At 42.6% G+C, this 23,166-nt stretch overlaps 1 protein-coding gene across 3 annotated transcripts; it reads right to left on the reverse strand.

Annotated features, from left to right (window-relative positions):
• Window positions 1-6,176: 6,176 nt before the first annotated feature.
• Window positions 6,177-22,825, reverse strand: Dusp11 (dual specificity phosphatase 11). Of its 3 annotated transcripts, none has more exons than XM_027428809.2 (9): window positions 22,568-22,825; window positions 20,915-20,990; window positions 20,165-20,296; window positions 15,241-15,364; window positions 14,063-14,123; window positions 12,592-12,638; window positions 12,095-12,170; window positions 11,393-11,572; window positions 6,177-8,783 (listed from the first exon to the last, which is right to left on the reverse strand). In XM_027428809.2, the coding sequence occupies exons 1-9, from the start codon at window positions 22,666-22,668 to the stop codon at window positions 8,588-8,590; spliced, it is 993 nt and encodes a 330-aa protein (XP_027284610.1). In that variant the 5' UTR covers window positions 22,669-22,825; the 3' UTR covers window positions 6,177-8,587. The 3 variants fall into 3 exon arrangements, with proteins under 3 accessions (XP_027284610.1, XP_027284609.1, XP_035304852.1); XM_027428808.2 differs by lacking the exon at window positions 22,568-22,825 and adding an exon at window positions 22,198-22,473; XM_035448961.1 differs by lacking the exon at window positions 22,568-22,825 and adding an exon at window positions 21,978-22,119.
• Window positions 22,826-23,166: the final 341 nt, after the last annotated feature.

Raw genomic sequence — 23,166 nt, forward strand, 5'->3', positions numbered from 1 at the left:
GAAAAGTATTAACCTAAATGAAGTGAGTACACCTTTCCACTATTAGAGACCCCCCTCTATGGAGATTCTGTTTGCTTTGTGCTGTTCCAGAAGTCACAGGGAGCATCCCTGGATCCCAGAGCCCTCAGCGATCTGTTTGTGAGACTTAACCTAACACGAAGTACGGTCCCTTTCTTTATCTAGAATTTAGGAAGGTGATGTGTAATCCTTGAGCCTCCCAGTTAGAGTAAACACGCCATAACTTGTTTTCCATTTCCCTTGGTTGACATTTATCTTTATACGTTTCTTGCATGGACAGTGTCTGCTGATACGTGCAATCAAGGCAAAGGAAAGGTGGGGAATACTGACTGCTGGTCTACTCTCCTAATCAGGATACTGAAGGAAGCACACCAGAAATGGCCATTTCAACCAGTGATTGGAGGAGGTTGGGAAGGAAGTCTTGCGTGTTTCTGGGAGAGCAGCACTTCAGGCTACAGCTTAAGAATTTCAGCACTGAGGAGGCAGTACCAGGCAGACCTCTGTGGTCTACAGAGCAAGTCCCAGGACAGTCAGGAATCCAGAGAAACCACACAGCCAAAGAAACCTGTCTCAGAAAAGAACAAAAGTAAAACCAACCAACGAAGAAAGGGAAAAAAGAATTCTAAAACAGAAAAGTGGCTTTGTGCTACTAGGCAAAAGCAAAATGAGCTACATCCTCCTTTTGCTTTTAATTTTTAAATTTATTGTGACACAAGAAGACTGGCATCCAAGACCTAGCATGGTGGTACAGGCCTCTGAGGTCAAGGCCAGTCAGGTATAAAATAAGACCCTGACTTTAAAAAAATAGACTGCCATCCAGATATGTATGAGTGTGTGTATGTATACACACACACATATATATTATAGTATAATAAAATAAACTAGTTAGGAATAGATATAAATGCCCAACAAAAATATGTTAAAGGGAAAAATAAAACAACTCATATGAAAAGAGTGTCAACTTCAGTCATGGATGAAATCCATATTCAAAATAAGGCTCAGCCTCATAATTACAGTTATGTATGTAAAATGATACAAGCACTTTATAAGACTTTACTGCTTTAAAATATTGTTGTGAGCACGGGGGATATAACTCAACTGATAAAGTGCTTGCCTTGTGAGTCAGAAAACTGAGTTGGATCTCTAGACCCCACACTTAAAAAAAAAAAAAGTTTGTGTAGTGTTGCATACTTGTAATCCCAGCTCAAGGGAGGGAGGAACATTGTTGTTTCCCAGCTCACTGGCCAGCCAGTTTAGCTTACTTGGTAAATTCCACACTACTCTGAGACTTGGCTCAAAAAGAGATAGACTGGACTGGGTGTTCACATCTTTAATCCCAGCACCTAGGAGGCAGAGGCAGGCAGATCTCTGAATTTGAGGCCAGCTTGGTCTACATAGGAAGTTTCAGATGAGCCAGAGTTACATGGTGAGATGCTGGCTCAAACAACATGAAACAAAGGATGGATGGTTCCTGAGGATGCTATTTGAAGTTGTCCTCTGGCTTCCATGTATGTGCACAAACACACACACAAAGTAGAAACATTCCTAAGCCAAAGTTTGTGGGAAGCAGGTTCTGTGTACATCGGTTACCAATTTTTCTAAGTCAAGTGGGACAGAATGTTCCCATACAATTACAAACAGGCAATGACATGCCAGAGTCCTGGAATCCATTGTGAGCTAGCCTTTCATGACCCAGAAAAGCTGCCCAAAGTGGAAGAAATCCTGCCAACTCTTGCCCCACTTCCACCACAGCCAAGTAAGCCCAGAAAACACACCTTGGGTTTTTATAATTGGTGTATATGACTATATGAACATTTGACCAATGTATAAAAAGGCCTTCTGTTACTGAGGAAGGCTGGACCAGAAGCTAGGCTCTTCTGGCATCCCAGGCCACTACAGTATTGCTACATCCTGTGACTAGGATGAGCCCACTGATGTTGAATGACCCGCAGCCAGACATGAAGAGTTCACACTGACTCCATTTACATACAACAAATTTACAATGCCTTTGAAAAAGATCTGGATGGTGGAATCTTGAAATTTGCAGGAAAATGGATGGAACTAGAAGAAACCATTCTGAGTGAGGTAACCCAATCACAAAAAAAAAACATGATATGTACTCACTCATATGTGGATTTTAGACATAGAGTAAAGGATTACCAGCCTACAATCCACACTGCCAGAGAAGCTAGTAAACAAGGAGGACCCTAAGAGAGACATACATGGTCCCCTGGAGAAGGGGGAAGGGTCAAGATCCCCTGAGCAAATTGAGAGCATGGGAAGAGGGGGGGAGGGAGCTACGAGAATGAGAAGGCGAGAAAAGGAAGGATGCAGAGGTCATGAGGGAGCAGAAAGGTTGAGTCAGGGGAAGATTAGAAGAAAGGATATGTGATAGGTAGGGTTTTAGTTGGGGAGGGTGGTAGGGGAGGACGGGAGGGAGAACAGGGATTGGCAGGTAAAACTATCTTGTTTCTAATTCAAATTAACAAAAATCTGAAAAAAATAAAAGAAAAATGTCTGGGTGGAAAGGGGTTACAGATATGTTCTAATTTCATTGTGGCTTCATACATAGATACATGTAGAGATATACCAAAACAACTTTAAACATAAATAGTGTATGCCAATTTTCTTTTAATTTTTAGAAAACACAGTGAGACAACACCTTTATTTAATCAAAATTGCTAAAATTTGAGTTAGATATCGCAGTCTGTAAGAGGATGGGGCAGTGGGGACAGGTGGATCTCTGGGACTGGCTGACCAGTCAGCTTATTCAGGCAAGCTCTATGCCAATAAAATACTCCGTCTTAAAAATAAAACAATAGTAACAGCAAGAAAACCAATGTAGCTCTGGGTGTAGTGGAGCAGCCTTTAATCCCAGGAGCACTCAGGAGACAGAGGCAGGCAGATCTCCAACTTGGAGGCCAGACTGGTCTACGTAGAGTTCCATGACACCTAGGGCTACACAGAGAAACCCGGTCTTGAACAACTGGAAAAAAAAAAAAAATCCAAAACTCAACCCCAAACCCACCTCAAACCCAACGTGGACTGTGCCTCTGATGTTTATTCCTTGCCTTGCACACACTGACGGTAAGGATTCAGGCATTATGCTGGCCTGCCCTGTCACCTGGCAGAATGCACTCAAGGCAGTTCCCTGGTCAGCCCAGGGTTCCATGACTGCTAGTCTGCAGGCAGGTGCATAGGATCCCTTTAAAGGAAGGACCCCTGCCCACTTACCCTCTCTTTCCTGCTGTTCCCTGGGGCAGACAGGACTTTTCCTGTCTCCCTCTTTTCTTCTGTCGTCTCTCTCTGTCTCTCTGTCTCTCTCTCTCTGTCTCTGTCTCACACACACACCCCTCTATATTCTCTTTCCTTACCCTCTTCCCTTTCTAATAAAACTTCTCACTTAAGCTCTGTCTGCCTGGCATGTTTGTCCCCTGCCTTGGTCACCCTCACCTGCCATGGAATTCACAAGATTACCCTAGGGCATTATCATAACACTGACAATATTAATTGTCAGTAAGGGTGTAACTGGAACACTCATCTCTTCTTGATGGGATACAAAATACAAAATACATCTGTTTGGGAAAGTTTGACAGTTTATTATAAAGTTAAACATATATGGCAACAATCCCACTTTCCCACTCCAAAGGAAAGAGATGTTCACATAAGACCCCGTACATAAAATGTCTATGGCAGGTTTAAAAAAACAAAAACAAAAAACTACACACATATCTAAGTGTCTTTTAGCTGGTAAATGAATAAACAATCTGCAGGATAACCATATAATGGAATAACTCAGCAACAGAGGGAAGTGAGCAGCAGATCTCTTTTGTTGCACAGACCTCAAAAGCAGTTAAATAAATGAAAGGAACCCCACCCAGAAGTCTGTATGTTAATTCCACCTGCACAGCTGGGATTCTTCCTCTTAAAAAGAGGAAGAAACTATATCAGCAGTTGCCTGGGGCTGGGTTGATGGGAGGAGCTGTAAAACTGGAGGAATTGGGAGGGTCGAGTTTGGGCTGTTGTATATTCCTTTGTCAGGGGGCACGAAAGTGTATATACAAAGAATATATTTTAATTTTCTTTTTAAAAAGACATCTCAAGAGCTGTGACCCCTCATCCTACAGATGCAAGAGACACTGTTACATAGCAAATGCAAGTTGGCTTAAAAGGCTTGGCAGTGGCATGCTGTGAGGTGAACTTGCATAGACATCCACAGCTGTTCCTGTATGTTAAATATAATCTTAATCCCCATGTCATGCAAATATAAGCCCAAAGGAAACCTTGTTGATAGTTACCTTCAATGCAACTGACATTGGTGTTCTCAAAAGATCCAAGTGTCTGTAGGATATTAAGTCAGTAGAAGAGACTAGATCTATCACTCATGTAAGGTTAAACAATTTTAAGAGCTCACGACTGCCAGATGTATAAAACACCTGAGGGCCTCTAGAAAGCAGACCCTGAGGCAAGAATTAAGTCCCTGGTATTTCCTGAGGTACATACCCAGAGTGGTGAGGAAAAGGTCTTCAGCAGGGAACAAGGCCACATGATAAAATGTGTTTGTTGCCCAGCTTTAGTAAGACAAGACACCATGCAGCCTGGCAAGGTATTCTTAGTCTGTACTTTCTCTGGAAGACTCATTAGGTGAAAACTATGCAAGTAATCCACAGAACAGGAAGGTTGTTTGCCTGCTAGGCTCTTCCTATCCTCCCTAGAGGGAGTGGATTTTACACCCTTCTGGATCATCACCTTCCCCTTTGTCAGCATGGCAGGAAGACAGATCCTGTGGCCTATTAATTACCATTCTGCTTTATTTGAAAGTGGGCTCATATAATAAAAAGAGGACTCAGTGTGGAAGTGCAGGTACCACGTAGGCCCAGAGTCAAGTGTCCTAATTGGCTTGGGAATCTTTGATTTAGTTTTGGTTTTTTAAGACAGGGCTTCTCTGTGTAGCTCTGGCTGCCCTGGTAGTCCCTCTAGACTAGGCTGGCTTTGAATTCAGAGATCTGCCTGCCTCTGCCTCTGCCTCTGCCTCTGGAGTGCTGAGAAGGCAAAACAGGGTGTATCCTCCCCTCCCCTGCACAAAGGGAAACTGTCATACAGGATGGGTTCAGGGACTCTGACGTGGTGACACAGTACCTGAAGTAGCATGATATATAAATTAAATAATGACAGTACAGTATGTAGAAAAAGACATCACTCATTGAGGGTAGAGTTGGGGAGAAGACTAGGAGTGGTTCATACAGTTGTGTATGAATCACTGGCTGGCTCAGAGAGCACAGGACAGATCACAGCCTAAGAACTACTTGAAAGACAAGAGTGTATGGCCTAGTATAACCACAAAATGGTTAGCATTCATACAGAGGGGTACACAATACACAATAAAGGACTTGAAAGTCAGCTTGTGGCCAGATACAGAAAGCCTTGGCAGGGAGAGGAACTCAGAACCGCAAGGCCATAAACCATTTCACACTTCCAAGAGGCAAGGAACACATATGAACTTGTTTTCAGAATACAATTCTGGGAAGTGTTAGTTTTACTGGAAAGGATGTTTAATTAGGATCCCACATGGGATCCCTCATAATGTGAGTATATTAAAGACACAATAGTCAAGATATAAAATGTAGTTTTATTATTATTAACAGTTTATTATTACTATTATTGTTTTTTGGGGGGGGGCTTTGGAGGCTATCCTGGAACTAGCTCTTGTAGACCAGGCTGGTCTGGAACTCACAGAGATATGCCTGTCTCTGCCTCCCGAGTGCTGGGACTAAAGGCGTACGCCACCAACTAAAGAGTTAACTCTTAGAAATCAAAATTTAGATCTGGGCATGGGAGCCTGTACTTGTGTCCCACTGTTCAGGAGAATGGGGCAAGAGTAATCCTGGAGTTCAAGGCCAGCTCAGGTAACATACTGAGACTCTGGGTCTGTTTTTTTAAAAAAGCATATAGGTAATATATTTATGTGTCATAATATTTTTTCTTTTATATTTTTATTGGTTATATAAATCATTTAGATATATAAATCAGAAGGGGACTGGAGGTATAACTCAATAATAGAGTACATGTCTAGCACACACAAGCCCCTGGGTTCAATCCCAGCACCCCCAGCCCTATATATCAGAAAAAAATACTAGAAAAAGAAATTAACATGAAAATGTTAAATAAAAACATATAATTTAATCAGAAGTTTCAGGAAAGAAATCCAATGTCCAATGAGAAGTTGCCTTAGGGTTAAGGGTTAATGCTAATACACTATCATTAAATAAGATGTCTCAGCAGTTAGAGCAATGGCTGCTGTTCCAGGACCCAGGTTCAAATCCCAGCACCCACATGACAACTCACAACTGTCTGTAACTCCAGTTCCAGAGAATCTGACATCCTCACACAAACATAAACACAGGCACAATACCAAGATGCATAAATAAATCTTAAAAATTTTTCTTGCAATTTACCAGATTGAAAGGGCCCACTTGGTATATATTATTGTAGACAAAAAACATATTGTAACATCTGAGATAAAGAAGACCCTAAGACTTCAAGAGAAAAATCACAGGGCACAGACAAAGGTTCTAGATCAGAAGATACAGGGTTTCAGTGAAAGTCCCAAACAGGAACGGATGTACTGAAGTGCCCACCTGAAACTATAGCCACAGGAGCAGAGAAAGAATCAAATAGATGCATTTCTGTGATTCATCTGTTCAAACCATTTACATCCCATCCAGCCCTGAGAAGCTATCAAATAGGAAATTACAGTCATCAACATCGTACCTGGGGACCCAGGAGACTTAAAGAGGGTTCTAAGAAATGACAGGAGGGAAGAGAGCCCAGGTCAGGAGCTGTGTCCTAGGTGTGTCCAATGGGCAGTGTGCTTCCTTTAGACCCAGTGGTGCTTCCTCAAAATCCCATGTTAAAGCTCTAAGCTCTAGCATCTGAAATACCACTGCATTTGGACACCCAAGTCTTTAAAGAGGCTCTAGGGTGAGCCCTGATCTAATGACTGACATCCTTGAGAAGAGTACTAGGAGCATCTCAGCCTCAGAGCATCTGTGCCTGTCTCAGCACATCCAGAGAGGGAAGCAGGGACTGATGGGGAAGAGATGTAGTGAGACACAGAGACCACATGAAAACAGTGAGGCACTAGCCATCTACAAAAACCAATTCTCGCTGACTCCTTCACCTTTCCCTGCATCCAGAACTATGAGAAACAGAAAATTCCTATGCATTGCATTGCCTGTCTGATACTCTACCAACAGAACATGGAACCTAACCTGAACATTTAAGAAGCTCCAGGAAGGAGTCAAACCAAAAGGGTCCATCCCTCACAGAGATTGCAGGCCTCCATCTGACCCAGTTTTGTCCTCCAGTTTCTTACAAATGCACTTTCACAGTGCATTCTGGGGAAGAACTCTGCAGTAGAGGGGAGGCTTGTAGCAAGAAGCACTCTGAATCTGTTACATGTGGTGAGTAGAGACAAACCTTAAGAGCCATCACTTGAGCATAGGGCAATCTGACTGAGCAAATTAGCCCAGGCCAGAACAGATGAACTGCTGGGCTTCCCCAGGGTCAGGCGCCACAGGTTCATACACGGAGAGAAAATAACTACCATGTGTAGCATCAGTTGGTCAGTTTTACAAATCCTCAAAAATCAGAGGTTTTAAAGATGGAAGCCAAGTTGCCTAGGCATTCACCAAATGACGTGTCAAGATGAGTAACTTCCTGAGTGATTTCTACAGCTGAAGTAATTAGCACCTCCAAGTAGCCTGAAGTGTGTTCCAGAGGATGAGCACCATTCCAGTGGGGGGGGGGGGGCACTGGACAGATCCTTAACAGAGGTCCTAGGGTCAGCACCACCCTGTCTTCCCAGACACCTAGTCTGCTCAACCTTTAAGATCAACCTTTAGATCTGGACAGTTCTACCCTGTTGGTAGCACTTCGACCTGTCAGATAAATTATAATTTAACCAGCACGCTGGTTATCTTGTCTAACTTAACAAACTACTTTCTATGGGTTAAATGGCTGACCTGGTAGTTCAGTAAGAAGCTGATCAAATTTCAACACCAACCACCAAGGAAAGAGCACTGATCATAGTCCCACAAACATAGAGTAGGTGGCAAAGAAATTGTCTACTGGCTAGATTTTTAGTAGAAAATTTGAACAGTCAGGAAAAAAGAAGCCCTTGAAGACTGTGTCAGTAACAGCATGGTGAAACACTATGAACCTTTGTCCCTACACACATATTACAAGCATGGGCAGAGGAAACATACAGGAAAAATAAAAGGCAATTAAAAGAATTCATAATAGTGTATCCATTCAGAAATCTTTGAGAAAAGCTGAAGCCTGGAATGAGAAGCGTTCTGGACTCCTAAAACCACTGTGCATCCATCGGCAATACAATTCATTTTTAAACTGAACACACACTAAAGAGTAATCAAAGATTTTAAAAAGTTAAAAAAATGTTTAAAAAAATGTTTAATTCCTTTGACCTGATTTTATTAAAAGTCATTCAGCTGTCTTCTGCTCAGCTCTGATTGCAGATGGCCCCTGCAACAGCCACGCCAGGTGGGCCTCACTGGGTCCATCCCCAGTAAGCTGGGTAGAAAGGTCTCTGGTAACTACCAGAAGTCCACTTTTTATTCTGGGTTGCTTGACTGCCATTTGGCTTCAGGTTCCAGAAGAATTTTCTTTGTGAATAGTCCTCTCCAGCTGGACCAGGAGGAGGGATGAGGCCTCTCTGGTAAACACTCTTGTTTTGTGAAAATTTTCTTAAACAAGAAGTAATAAATCATTATCAAGATTAACATATCATAAGCTTTGTAAACTAAAAGAGATATTCTGATTTTACTCTTCCCTACCCTTGATAACCTGAGCAGATAATCACTTATCTTTCTCTTCATTTTTTACTAAATTGAGCTAGGGCTAGGGAGATAGCCCGGTGAATAGAGCTCTTGCTGCACAAGTGTAAGGACTTGGGGCTGGCTGCCCAGAACCCACAGAAAGCTGAGGAACAGTAGCATGTGTCTGCAATCCCTATGGCCAAACGGGAGGCAGAGACAGGAGGGTCCCTGGAAGCTCAGGGCAGCTGGGCTAGCATGTGCAGTGCAACTACAGAAGGCTTTACCTCAGACACAGTGGGAGTGTGAAAGGTGCTTAATGGAAGCTTTCTTCTGGCCTCCATGCATGCACTCTTCACTTGTCTGTCTGTCTGTCTGTCTGTCTGTCTGTCTGTCTGTCTCCCCCCCCCCTCACTTAGTCAAACTTGATTAGCTGTTTGTTTCTTTGTTCTCATCCCTTTTCATCTTTTTGACTGTTGTTACAGGAAGTTATGAGCATCCTGGGTGCTAGGAACCAAACCTGAATCTTTTGCAAAAGCACCCAGTACATTTAAACTGCGGAACCATCACTCCAGCTCCTGCTACTACTTCTTTTTAATATTATAAACAAGCTTTAATTTCAGTGGCTTTAAAAATGTCACAGTATGGTTATGGTTACTTAGCTGTATCAATCACAGGCTACTACCAGCTTTCCTACCATCATTATTTTGGGGGTTAACATCTCATAATATATACCACTGTATGAAGAGCACCTAGCTCTGTCTAAGACAGTAGGATTCAAGAAATACAGTTTCAACATGGAATCAACCAGGTATGAGCATCTTTATGGCCATTAAAAGTGATTCAAAAAGGGCTATTCCCACTGTCAGCACCACCAGCAGCGTCTTTTTGAAAGTGTAACAATGGGGCTGTAATAATGACCAGCAGTTGGTATTTTCTTCCTGATCACTATCAGCCAGTAGGGCTCACACCGCTCTGCAAATCAAATACTATTTGGGAAATAGTATTTTCAGAGGCACTGGCTGTTCTTCCAGAGGTCCTGAGTTTAAGTACCAGCAACCACATGGTGGCTCACAACCATCCATTATGAGATCTGGTGCCCTCTTCTGGCTTGCAGGGATACATGCAGGCAGAATGCTGTATATATTATCTTTTTAAAAAATGTAACAATTTACCAACTTGCTTTAACAGATGTAGCAGGCCACAACCATAGTTATGGGCTATGTGTTTTAGAATCTCCAACTCAAGGAATGGAAATTAGAGATGTAGTCTCACCCAAGATTGCACACAGTGAGAATGTCAGAGTAAGGAGACAAATTCAGACCCAGCCTGACAAGTTATGATCCTCAGCGCTCATAAAAACCATGACTAAATTAATAGCCAAAAATATCTTTCAAGCTATATTTTATGTAGCATCTTGACGGGGGTAAGGGAGCTACAGAGCTAGTGAGGCACTATTTTTGTGTCTCTCAACAAGAGTATTTCTGAAAAAAGACTGGTGCATGAAAAGCAGACTGAGTACGGAACATGTGCCTTCCATATGGGCAGGCACCAACCACCTGGCTGGGATTGCAACACAACTACAAAGGCAGAAGAAAGGCAAATGTATCCTCTCTCCTGCCCTTCAGCCTCTCCCCAAAGCTTCTCAGGCCTTTCCTTTGGACTCCTACAGAGAATTGCTATGATCCCTGGGTCTGAGCCACACTACTAGCAACCCTGGGTCTCCAGCTTACAGAGGGCTTGTTGAGGGACTTCTCAACCTATAGTCACACACTCTAGTAAAGGCCCCTTCTCATCTACTTGTCCACTCTCCCTTCTTCCTTCTCTTTCTTCCATTCTCTGGAGAATTCTAATAACTGAATTGAGAATTTTCCCATTTCTCAAGTGAAATACTTGTATGATTTAATCTGCTCAAATCATTTGGAACTATATCAGGATTTTATTATCTTTCAAAATTTGCTCTGTTTTTTGTTTTTTTTTCGGGGGGGGGGAGGGGGGTGTCAAAGTCTCATGTAGTCTAGGCTGACCTCAAGCTCACTGAACAGCTAATGATGAACTTCTAATCTTCCTGTCTGTACTTCCCAGTGCCAGGATTACAGGCACCCACTACCCTACCTGGTTTTGTATTTGTTCTTTAAATGATAGCCTTCCTTGTTCCAAAAACTATAGAGCCTAAGAGTTCAGGATTTTTTAAAGCCTAGGGATGTATCTCAGAAATAGAATCTTGGGTCTGATTCCGTGTGCTCATGTACACACATGTACACGCTCGTGCATATACATAAGAATGTAAGATTTTATTTTCTAGAATCCTATCTAACTCTTCCTGGATTAAACTAAATTTAAAAATACTAAAATTTCCTTTCTCCACTGCCTCTGAAGAGCACATTTCCCACATAGTATTTGATCTGCAGAGCGGTGTGAGCCCTACTGGCTGACAGTGATCAGGAGGAAAATCCCAACTGCTGGTCATTATTACAGAGTGCTTTCCTGGTTTGAAGTAGTTTCCATCTCAACTCTAAGGAAGGGGGAAGCACGGGTACCTGAACGACTGCTGTGCATTCTGGGTCTGGGTATGAAAATGCCGGGAAGGTGGTGGACGACCCGCAGGCTGGTTGTTCCGAGGTCCTTGGCTCACAGGCTTGTTAGTGCTGTTGACTTGGTCCATAAGATGTGCTGAGTCTTCAAGACCACCTGACCTAGATGTACTAACATTCCGGTACCTAAAAGAGAAGTATCTCACAGTGTCACCAGATTCCAGTTCCAGTGGCCAGTTCAGTGACTATGTACTTTCATTTGTGAAGACAGGATCTCAACTCCCCCATTCCTATTTGTTTAGGTTTTACTCAGCAAGTGAGCAAGCAAGATGTCAGGGTAATGTGCTACTTGGATTACAGAAAAGCGCTTTTCCAAACTGTGAGCACACTTTGGCCCCACCCTTGGGGCGAATGGCAAGCAGTACCCTGACTCTGTATGCATTTACAAAAACGTCCCTTTAAGAGACAAGCTCTGCCTACTCCCACTCTTTCTCTCGCTGTTCCTCTGAAGAGACAGGAAAGTCTTTGCCTCTCTCTTCCCCCCCCCTCCCCTTTCTCCCTGCTCTTCCTTCCCTTCCCCTAGGTAAAGCTTCCCAAGTGAGTTCAGTCTGCATGGCATATCTGTCCCTCACCTGTCACGGGACTACCCACCAAGGTCCCACCCATAACACTAACCACAAATCTCACTTAGCAAAATGGAAGACTTACTTTCTGACATGACGATTCTGCAGGCTTTCAATGTAGTTCTGTCTTTCTATGCAGTGCCCCCGGCACCTGTTGAATACTGAGGAGTGGATGAAGATGAACCATTAGAAATAGTTGCACAAAAAGAAATCTTACCCAGAGAAAGCAAACCAAAGCTCATATTCACTGACTAATCATTAGGTTTTACATCTCGCTTATCTTGCAGATATGTTCCTTTATAAGCTTTTGGCAAAAGACCACCTTATATTACTATTATTTTTCTTTCTTTTGGTACTGGAGATCAAACTCAGGGTTCCACACATGCTGAGCAAGTGCTTTACCATTGAGCCACATCCCCAGCCCCAAGAGGTAGCTTCCCTTCCTTCTCCTCTTCATTTTCTTTTTGACATCTTATATTGGATTATATGAAATTTTTTTTCCAAAAATTGAAAAGTGGCTCTACACCTCCACCTTTAGCTTTTATAGGAAGGGAAAAATAGTGACGCCCCCGCCATACTTACATTCAATTGCATCATCTGGCCTCATGCCTTCTACATCAATCAAATATCTAACAAAACAACATAATTTGGGTCACTTAAATATACGAAAAGAAAAATCAAAACAGGTCCAATTTCACTTACAAGTGGAGACATACAAATCCTAAAAAAATACTATATATCTAACCCAACAGTTACAGAATAACATGCCATGACCATAGAAAAAGACTATCCCAAGATTGACCAACTTTAGAAATTAACAAAAGTGCTTACATTAATATAATAACTAACGAAGGAAATGTATGACCAAACTGGCAAATGCTTAAAAGGTAGATTCAGTAGTCATTTTCATCAAAATACTTTGTGAACTAAGTAAGAAACAGGAGGCTTCCTTAATATTACCATGTATTCATCAGGAACCAACAACATATAAATCAACTGGGACAAAAAATAACATAGCTAAAAATACCAACTGTATGGGTCAGAAACAGGAGCTACTACCATCACTGTCACCCACTTTCCCCTCATTCTCACCTTCCATTATACTTCAATTCACACAAAACCTAACTACTCTACCTCTCTAGCGCATTCTTTACTCAGCAGAAATAGATGGGTTCAACACACCCCAAAAAGGTTCAACAACAAAGAAACAACAGACCAAAACACCGCTTTGCATGGCCTAACTTGGCTCCTGCCTGCAGCTGCAGCTCCACTTCTCTGCCGTACTTACTACATCGTCCACCTCTTCCAGTGAAGATTATGCTATCCTAAGTTAGGGTCCTGGCTGAACCTTACGCCCATAGTCCTTCAGTGTCCCTACTCAGCTAGTCCTAGTCAACCTTCAGATATCTCTCAAACCTTCCGCAGAAACGTACTGTCTTCTTGACAAGGTAAGTTAGAGCCTTCCCATCCTGGCACCACGTACCTGTCCTCCATAGCACTTGACAGTGATATTCTATATCTTACTATTTTTATTATTATAGTCTTTATTTCTTCAGAGGCAGGTTAAATTTCTTTACCTGAATGGACAAATGTAACACCACACAACACAGCACAGCACAGCAATTTCTTAAGAACCATCAGACTGCATCCTAATTCAGAATCTGCATGTCAAGTTAGGTTACTGCTGAGTCAGTGATATGTGGATCCAAAGATGCTCATACCACTTTGATGTTTTATCATACCCCAAATTCTGATTTACATGTTCATCAGTATTCAAAATACCAATATAACCTTTAAAAAATAAGGTCTCCAAATACTTCCACAGGAAGATACCTACTGCATATTAATTTGTAAGCCTGAATGTCTACTGTACTTTAAGCCATACAGCTGAATTTCTATCTGCATCTATGAAGTCTACAATGCTATTGCTGATGGCAGTCTCTGGGTAGAGACAACACTGCTCAATAATTCATCCATTTCTATTTAAGTTTACATTACCACTATAACCAGACAAACACACTAAACACGTTTGGCTTTTGGGTTGGCAACTTACCGGCAAATGAGGTAGCCAGTCCTGTTTAAGCCATGGGTGCAGTGGACACCAATAAGTTTGTCTATAAAACAAGCAATGCAGAATTAAGGAAACAAGATACACCAAAAATAAGTTAAAGTCAATTTTCTGAAGAGTAACACAAATTAATGAAATATTACTGATATGTCGAAAAGTAAAGTGGCTTTAGAAACACGTTATTGAGAATCACCTACCAAAATCTCATTGTTGTGGAAACTTTGCAAGTATTGGTTAGACTCAATGATGCAAAGTGTAGAAGCACCCATCAGGTTAATGCTGCATTAGACAAAGCCATTTGTCTTACCATGAAAAGGAAACTGGAATGTGTTTATGTGGTGTGCAATGCTGAAGTCTCAAACTGGGCCTATATAAGCCAGGCAAGTGCTCAGCAATTAAGCTACAAACCTCAGCCCACCTTCATTTTTGCTGGTAAATAACCACAAATGCACTCAGAATGGACAAACAGCGGAAACACCTGAAGTGTGTGTGGCAAAGATGAAATTCTATTGGCCTACTTATGCTCTGATCTCCTGGGAGACTGCTTCACTCTGAACACTGGTCTTCCAGGGGACTGACTCACTCTTAACTAACTTTGTCTTTTGTTGTCTCTTTATGTAATTTGAAGACTTCAAGATTCTTAAATCTTCTACATCTCACCCCTTAACAAAGGAAAAGGGAAACACTCCCATGATACTACACATTTATCACTCAAGTTTTGTTTCTGTATGGCCAACACTTACCAGCTGGCATTTTCAAAGACAATAGACCTAACATAGAATATTAACAATATCAAAAGTCTGAAATATCAAAAGTTCGGAAACTGCACTGGGGAGATGGCAGCTCAGTACGTGACAGTACATCTGCTCTTGAAGAGGGCACAAATTCAGTTTTCCACCACCCATGTGGAACGGCTCACAATTGCCCAATACTCCAGGTGGAGGGAATCTGAAGCCTCCGAACTCTTAAGTGCCTGCATTCATATGCACATAGCTACAAGCGCGCGCGTGCGCGCGCACGCACGCACGCACGCACGCACGCGCGCACACACACACACACACACACACACACACACACTCTCTCGAGATTTTAAAAAGTCTTCAAACCTATTCAAAACATACAAGAGTTCAGACAGAAAAGAAAAAGAAACCACAAGGACTCACCATTGTCTTTATTTTTCTTTAAAAACTCTTTAACTGCACTTTTGAATTTAAAAATAGTGTTGCTGTTGGGTACCTGATGGCCAACTGTAAGAATTTTTATGTAAGAAATAGTTTCTGGCAAATCCTACAAAGCAAAACAAAGAAAAATGTACATTATTTTATTTGTAGGTATATATGAAAGGCTTGAGGAGCATAAATATAAACTGATGATAAACTTACTGTGACAGCAATTCTGACTAAAGAGCCTGATCTTCATTAAAACTACAGGACAGTCACTAGGTATACAAAACATACCAAATTCCATGTGAAAGAGGGTATATATGGTGTGACTAAAACTTATGTGGACAGTTCTAGCTAATTATGTCACCTTTCTGTGCCTTCACAAAGTAGTCATGAGCTGGGCAAAAGGAGCTGTGGATAACAGAAAGAAGAGGGTAGGTGAGAGGCTGGAGAGATGGCTCAGTGCTTAAGAGTGCTTGCTGCTCTTCGAGGACGTAGTTCAGTTCTCAGCACCCATGTCTGATGGCTCACAACAGCCTGTAACTCCTGCTCCAGAGGATCCGGACCTCTTCTGACCTCAGCAGGCACCTGCACACATGTGGCAGACACAGACAAGCAGACACACACACACACACACACACACACACACACAGACAAGCAGACACACACACACACACACACACACACACACACACACACACAGAGACAAACACACACACACACACACACAACAAATCTTAGGGGGAAAAAAGAGAGGTTAGGTGAAAAATACATAACTCTGGATTTAAGTGGAAAGCATTATCATGATTTTACACACAAAATTCCTAGCTCTGCCCAAAAGGAAAGCTTCAGAACAATGTCGGTCTATTAGCAATGAATACACCTGACACTCAAAATTACCCCCACTGAAAGGAAACAACACTTTCTGCAAAGGCTGAGTAAGGCTGGGGAGGAAACAGTTAAGATGAGCCTGGAACTCTTTACCTCAGACAAAGCGATCAGAGACGATTAGCACATGTCAAAAGATTAGGACTAAAAAATGGTTTAATCTAGCTGAGGAGCTTTGGCAGCTGAGAGTTACCTGGGAAGGGGGCATCAGTTTTCTTCAGGAACATGGCCCTGGATAGTTGGCCATGCTCCAGAAGATGGCTTTGCACCCATGTGCACTTGGGCAGCACTGATTTTGAACTCACTGTGGCATTGGGTAGGGTAGAGAAATGGCTTGGAGGGTTAGAGCTTAAGAGGGTTAGAGGGTTAGAGGGTTGCTGTTCTTCACAAGGACCTGGGTTCGGTTCCCAGCACCCACATCAGGCAGCTCACAACCACTTGTAAATCATGTCTAGGGGATCTAATACCTTCTTCTACCATCCACAGGCACTTTCAAGTATGTTGTGAACGTACAAAAAAGTGGGCAATACACATAAAAAAGAAGAGGACATGACATTGGGAGTGCAAACGAGGAGGAATTAGCTGTGGTGTTGGGGTGACTGTGATCAAAACACAAATTATATGTATAATTCTCAAGAATACTTTTCAAAAAGGCTTTAGGAGCCAAACTGAGAAGCTCCAACTATCTAAAGAGAGGCCTCGTCCTGTCCTCCAACTGGAAAAAGCAACTGCAGGGGAGTTTGTAATGATAGAAAAAAAGTTAACTAATTAAATAAATTTTAATTAGTCACTACTGGCAGGTGTTAGGAACCCAAGATACTACTCTGAAAGTTGTTAACCCAGAGAAAGAATCCCGTTGACATCACTGAGTAAAGAAAGAAGCAGAAACGTCATTAGATGAAACATGAATGATAACATTCACCTTGAATAGCCTGGTATGGTGGCATACACCTGTATGTAATCCTAGACCCTGGGAGGGTGAGGCAGGAAAATCTTGAGTTTGAAGTCAGCCTGGGCTACACAGCAAGAGCCTGTCTCAAAAAAGAAAAAAGAGAAAAGAAAATCAACTTTTTGAAGCTTCAAAGGAATGAATAGATTAGTCATCAATAATTACTAATACCATAAGAGATAACCACTTATTGTATGCCCCTAATGGAAGGACGCATGATCCCCTATGAAAATGTCTCATGTCAGGCATGGTGGCACACCCTTGTAGTCCTTGTGCCCCAGTAGGCACATCTCAAAATATAAAGACATACTGGAAACTGTCTTATTAAAAAGAAAATTAAGGTAGCCAGAGCAATGGCTCCCAGTTAAGAGCCTTTACTGCTCTTGTAGAGAATGATGGTTGGGTTCCCAAAACCCATATAGCAGTCTGAATCTCCAGTTCCAGTGGATCTCACACCCTTTTCTAACTTCTAAAGGTTCCAGCATAAATGTGGTGCACATAAACTCATGATAGCGCACAAACATACACATTTAAAACAAATAAAGGCTGTTTAGAAAAGGAAATCAATCTGGGTGTGGTGGTCCATGCCTGTAATCACAGTACTTGGGAGGTAGAGGCAGGAGGATCAGGAGTTTAAGGGTATCCTCAGCAACTGAGGACAGCCCTGGCTATGAGAGACACTATCTCAAATAAATTAAAAATAATAATAATAATGATAATAATCAAGGCAGGTGGAGTACTGTACATCTTTAATTCCAGCATTAGAAAGACTGAGGCAAGGAGAGCATGAGGTCAGCCAGAGCTACATACTAAGAGTGCTTCAAGTACCAAACCCAAAACAAAACAATAAGGAAGAAAGGTGGGAAAGGGAAAGGGAAGGAAAGGGAAACCAGGGACTAGAGGCACAGAAGGAGGGAGAAAAGGAGAAAGGGAAACACAATCCTAATTCTGGTTGTGCTAGCCCACTGATGGAGAACAATGGACTCTACCAAGCCAAGGAGGCACACAGCTAACATTTAGAGAGTACAGGCTGGCTGGATCTCTCAGATTCAAGAAAGGGACAAAAACAAAGTGAAAGAGACATGGACAGCAATCTTTAGACTTAATCAGATGACAACCTACTTCAAACTGAAAATTTGTATGTCATTTAGGAGCTATAAGACTGCAAATCTGACATAAAGGACTGATACTAAGGGAAAAGTATTTTATTTTACATATACCCACATACCCCATTCTCTAATCTTTGAGGGTTCCTTTAAAATAAGAAAGAACATGCTGGGCATGGTAGTACACACATTAACTTCCAACATATGGGAGGCAGGAGTGGTCGGATCTTTGTGGATTGGAGAGCAGCCTACTGTACATAATGAATTCCAGGCCAGTCAGGGCCACACAGTGAGACCCTTTCTCATGAAAACAACACAAACAACACTCCCCACAGCACACACACAAACACACAGAGAAGCGGGGGATAAGGAAGGCAGAATGGAGTGAAATAGACAGGAGCCATAATGAAACATAGCATGTACACATAAATACCAAGCCAGAAAAAAGATTCTGATATGTGCTTCAATAAACATTGGAGACATAATTAATGAAATAATTCACACAAAAAGACAAGTAGTACATGATACTGAAGCTGGAGAGATGGTTCAATAGTTAAGAGCACTGGCTGCTCTTGCAGAAGACTCAGGTTCAATTCCCAGCACCCACACAGCACTTCACAATCTTCTGTTATGCCAGTTATAGGGGATGTAATGCCAACTTCTGGCCTCCACAGACACTAGGCATGTCTGCAGTATACATATATACAAGCAGGCAAACACTCATAAAACAACAATAAAAACCCTAAAAAAAATTACTGGATGGGTGGTGGTGGCACACCCCTTTAATCCCAGCACTTGGGAGGCAGAGGCAGAGGCAGGCAGATCTCTCTGAGTTCAAGGCTAGCCTGATCTACAAATGGAGTTCTAGAACAACCAAAGTTTTCACAAAGAGAAACCCTCTCAAAAAAACAACAAAAATCTCCAGATAAGTATAACTCTCACACAATGATACTTTTTCCCTTCTACAGCACACAAATTATTATAAAAAGCCATAACTAGTCAAAATGCAGAGAACAACTGACTGTGTGAGCTGCCAGCCCCAGCTGATATATCTAAAGCACAACCCTTACATCTAAGGCTCAGAGAGCATCTCAGAAGGAGGAGGGTGAAAGATTGTTAAGTGCCCAAACACCAGAAAGTCAGCTGCAAGACTGCATTTTATAGATTCGACAGGGAAGGCTCCACCCATGAAATTTCAACAATATGGGTACTTAAACAAGATCTGAACAGTAATACCAGCTGACATGACAACATGGATGAGAGCAATTGCAGAGGGCCCTACCCCCAGATGAACTACAGCAATTAAGAACTGCTGAGAGAGGGAGAATTAGTCTTCAGATATAAGCACCCTAAAGTGGTCAACCCTAAAAAAACTAAACAGGGTTACATTTGTATATTTATTTGCAATATACATGAAGCAATAATAAAGAGTAAGAGGCTACGAATTTGAAAAGCAGGGGTTGGGAGAGGTTAAAGGAAGGAGAAAAATGATGGAATTAATATTTTAATTAAAAAATTTAAATATATGTTACACTATGCTATTTGTATAAGCTACTAAAACTGGGAAATTCATATAATAAAGCAGGTAAGGTTACTAGGGATCTGGAGTGTAGGAGAATGGGGAATGAATGTTCAACTGTTACAGAGCTTTGCTATGAAAGAGAATTAGGTAATAACCAGTACATATAGCTCAATTCATGTCTCTGTGTGTGTGTGTGTTATTAAGATTTAACTATATAGTCCAAACTGACCTTGAACTTGTGATCCTCCTGCCTTAGACTCCTAAGACCTGGGATTGTAGTCATTCACACTATGCCTAGTCTCCAATCTCATTTCAACATGAAATTAGGGAAACTTTGCTTTTCCTTTAAAATTATTACTACCCATGAATGAGGCTTGGTTTTCACATCAGCACAGGATGGAAACTATTGAATTACTATGAATTATCTTTTTTTTTTTTTCATTTAGAGGTTTTACTTACCTCTGCTTTATAATAGCGCTGCGTATATGTTAAATCAATTATCAATCCAAGCTCTTCATTTTGTTCTTGAATTTTATTAAAAAGATCCAAAGGAGAAAAACATTCTTCTGGCATAAGCTTTGCTTCGTATTTCTGTCAGAGAGTGAGGTAAAAGGGAAAACCTGCTTAAAGTCCTGCACCACCTTACGTATTTATTCCAGCCCCATGAGATAAGCACACAATGAGACTCAAAGGGCAGGTTCTGGCTCTTCTAGAAGCTCGTAACAGTCTCTCTTGCAGTGGTAGGGAAATAGAGCTCACTTTGACATCCATATTTCTGTGTTTGTGTCCCCCTGCTTGAATGACTTCAGAATGTCCTAGCCAACATTAAATAGGTAAGGAAAAAACAAAGCCTGTTCCTATCTGTCTAAGCCTTAGAACTAAAATGCATTTCACAAACAAGCCAAAAAATAAACAACAACAAAAAAAAAACCCCACAAATTCTACTGACTTTCCAGTAATCAACTTATCAACACAGTGAATACTGAACTATGCAGTTTAGTCAGGTGGACACAAAATACAATATTATTCATATTATAGTTAGGGAATTATATTCTTTTTCTTAAAATGAGATATGGACGTAGATTCTACGGATCAGTGAATCTCATTTCAGTGACATAAAACAGGAAAATAGAGAGCAATTAGGTCGAGAGCCAGAGTTCTCCACAGGAATGTAGATTTTTGAAAAATGCTGGATTAACTTTCACTTACCTTTTGCAAAGGAACTTTGAAAGCAATGAAACGAGTCCCAGGCATCCGCTGTCCAACTGGAAGATAGTCTTTCCATCTGTGACAAAGGGTATCTGTTAGTCAAATTGAATGTCAGCCTGGCCTCCCAACAGAATATGGCTCCAAGATAAGGGGCACCTAGCACACACAGAATGTCCCTCTGCCCTTTGTCACTCAACATTTTCTTCTTCCCGTTTCTCCATCTTGAAAACAGATAAAAGACAGCACAAACAAGAAATACCTAAAACTAAAACTGGCCAGAACTTTCACACACCTAATAAACCCAGCCTAGCATCAAACACCAAGGTGATATATCAGACATGAAGGCAGAAGGGTGCCTGTGTCAGAGGAAGGAGGGTAGAGGGAGGGGAGGGTGCAACAAGAGGCAGAGAAGGGGAAAGTGTACGTATGGGGTAAGAGCAAAGTACAATGACATACATGTAGAAAAATGTCATAATGAGACTCATTCAGTGCTTTCACGGCACAATGTTTCCAGTTTCCACATGAGTGACATCAATTCAATGTGTACAAGTTGTGTACAAGTCTCCCAGTTCTTATATGAATGAACTTCAGTCATGCCAGGGGTCACCGTGGAGAGTAAGAGCTCAACTGGTCTATGTCCATCCATTACAAATAAACAGGGTTCACTCAGTATACATGGAGCAGGAGACTGGGCTGGAGACATAGAGGAGCCCAGAACAGTGGAGCCTAGTGTGCAGGCCATGACAAAGAGTTGGCTTTTAATCTATGAGCTGTCTCCCAATCACTAGTCAATAATCAGTCTAAATAACTAACGATATAAAAGTATATCAGCCGGGCGTTGGTGGCACAAACCTTTAATCCCAGCACTGGGGAGGCAGAAGCAGGCGGATCTCTGTGACTTCGAGGCCAGCCTGGTCTATAGAGTGAGTTCCAGGACAGGCTCCAAAACAATACAGAGAAATCCTGTCTCAAAAAAACAAAACAAAAACGAGAAAACCCCCAAAAAACACAAAAAAACATATTAAAATGGATTAGAACGAAATGAGAGTAGATAAATGGACACCTGTCTTCTGCAACACCAACACGTCAAGCAAGTTTTGCACTGGAGTGATGAAGGAGGCAAGCTGGAGACTCTAAGAGTATTCAGGAGATAAAAGGAGGAGAGGCCAGTCTGGCCACGCCTGGATTCAACTACTAATTCCTTATTTGTGGAAATAAAACCACCGACTTTTGGAATCTGGGAAGGGGAGCAGACTGTCGAAGAGGTAAGGAATTCACAGCACCTGTGGGCAAATTCGTAAACCTAATCACTGGCAGAGGCAGGGAAAACTCCCTCCAATGACACCCGGGCCTCCAGAGTCCTGGAGGCGACAGAACCTCTCCAGCTCAGACCGGCTTCCTCACACAGCGCCTCAACAATCTGAAGACTGCGGCTCCCAGGGACCAAGGGGTGACTCAAAGCCGGCAGCCGCGCCTCAAGGCGCACTTCCGCGCTGGCCCTCGCGAGCTCCGCGGGCAGAGCCCCGTCGGGACCGGCTTGAGACCCTAGAATGCGGGGCTCGGGAGGGTTCGGCGCGGAGGACTCTGGGAGGCGGAAGGGAGCGAGGCCGCCAAGGCAGCCGGAACGACCAGCCCGGAACCAAAGCGCCTTACCTTTCCGGGATGTGGTTGCTGACCTTCTTCTTGGGTGCGGCACGGCTGGCGAAGTCTCGGCCCCGACCGCGACCATTGCGGCCACAATGCCACTGGTTCATGTGGGCGCAGCTGTGCCGCCCACCCAGCGCCAGGCGAGCCAGAGCGGCCAGAGTGGCGACCTCAAGGCCGCCGGAAGACGCCGCGGGATCCAGAGCGCCCACGTAGGAACGCGCGGTGTCCCGATGCCTCGCTGGTTCGCGTGCGTCGTGGCCCGCCGTGATGACGTCACCCGGGGCGCGATGAGTTGTCAACCGGCCGGTGGTTGACAACAGTGCCACCTGTAGCCGGAGTCCGGAATCGCACCTTCGCGAATTATGACTTGTGCCAGCCAAACTGCTCAGGACGGAGAACAGATTGTCCAGCCAGGCGCACCCCCGCGCGCGCGCACACACACACACACACACACACACACACAACACACCCCACTTCCCTGCGTTCTTCACGACGTACACTTGGTATATTGCTTTTTGGTATTTACTTTCTCATACAGGTGTGTCCTTTTTCCGACGAAAAGAAATATTGCAAAGGTTTTATACAACATCTCTCTGCATTTAAGT

The sequence above is a fragment of the Cricetulus griseus genome, chromosome 8 (genome assembly GCF_003668045.3).
Source record: "Cricetulus griseus strain 17A/GY chromosome 8, alternate assembly CriGri-PICRH-1.0, whole genome shotgun sequence".
Taxonomy (NCBI): Eukaryota; Metazoa; Chordata; class Mammalia; order Rodentia; family Cricetidae; genus Cricetulus; species Cricetulus griseus.

Coding starts and splice junctions, on each gene's coding strand:
- Dusp11 (XM_027428809.2), bottom strand. CDS start 22,668: ATGAACCAGTGGCATTGTGGCCGCAATGGTCGCGGTCGGGGCCGAGAC. Junction 15,365..20,164: donor AGCGCTATTATAAAGCAGAG/GTAAGTAAAACC, acceptor TTTGCTTTGTAG/GATTTGCCAGAAACTATTTC. Junction 12,171..12,591: donor GCCAGATGATGCAATTGAAT/GTAAGTATGGCG, acceptor TCCACTCCTCAG/TATTCAACAGGTGCCGGGGG.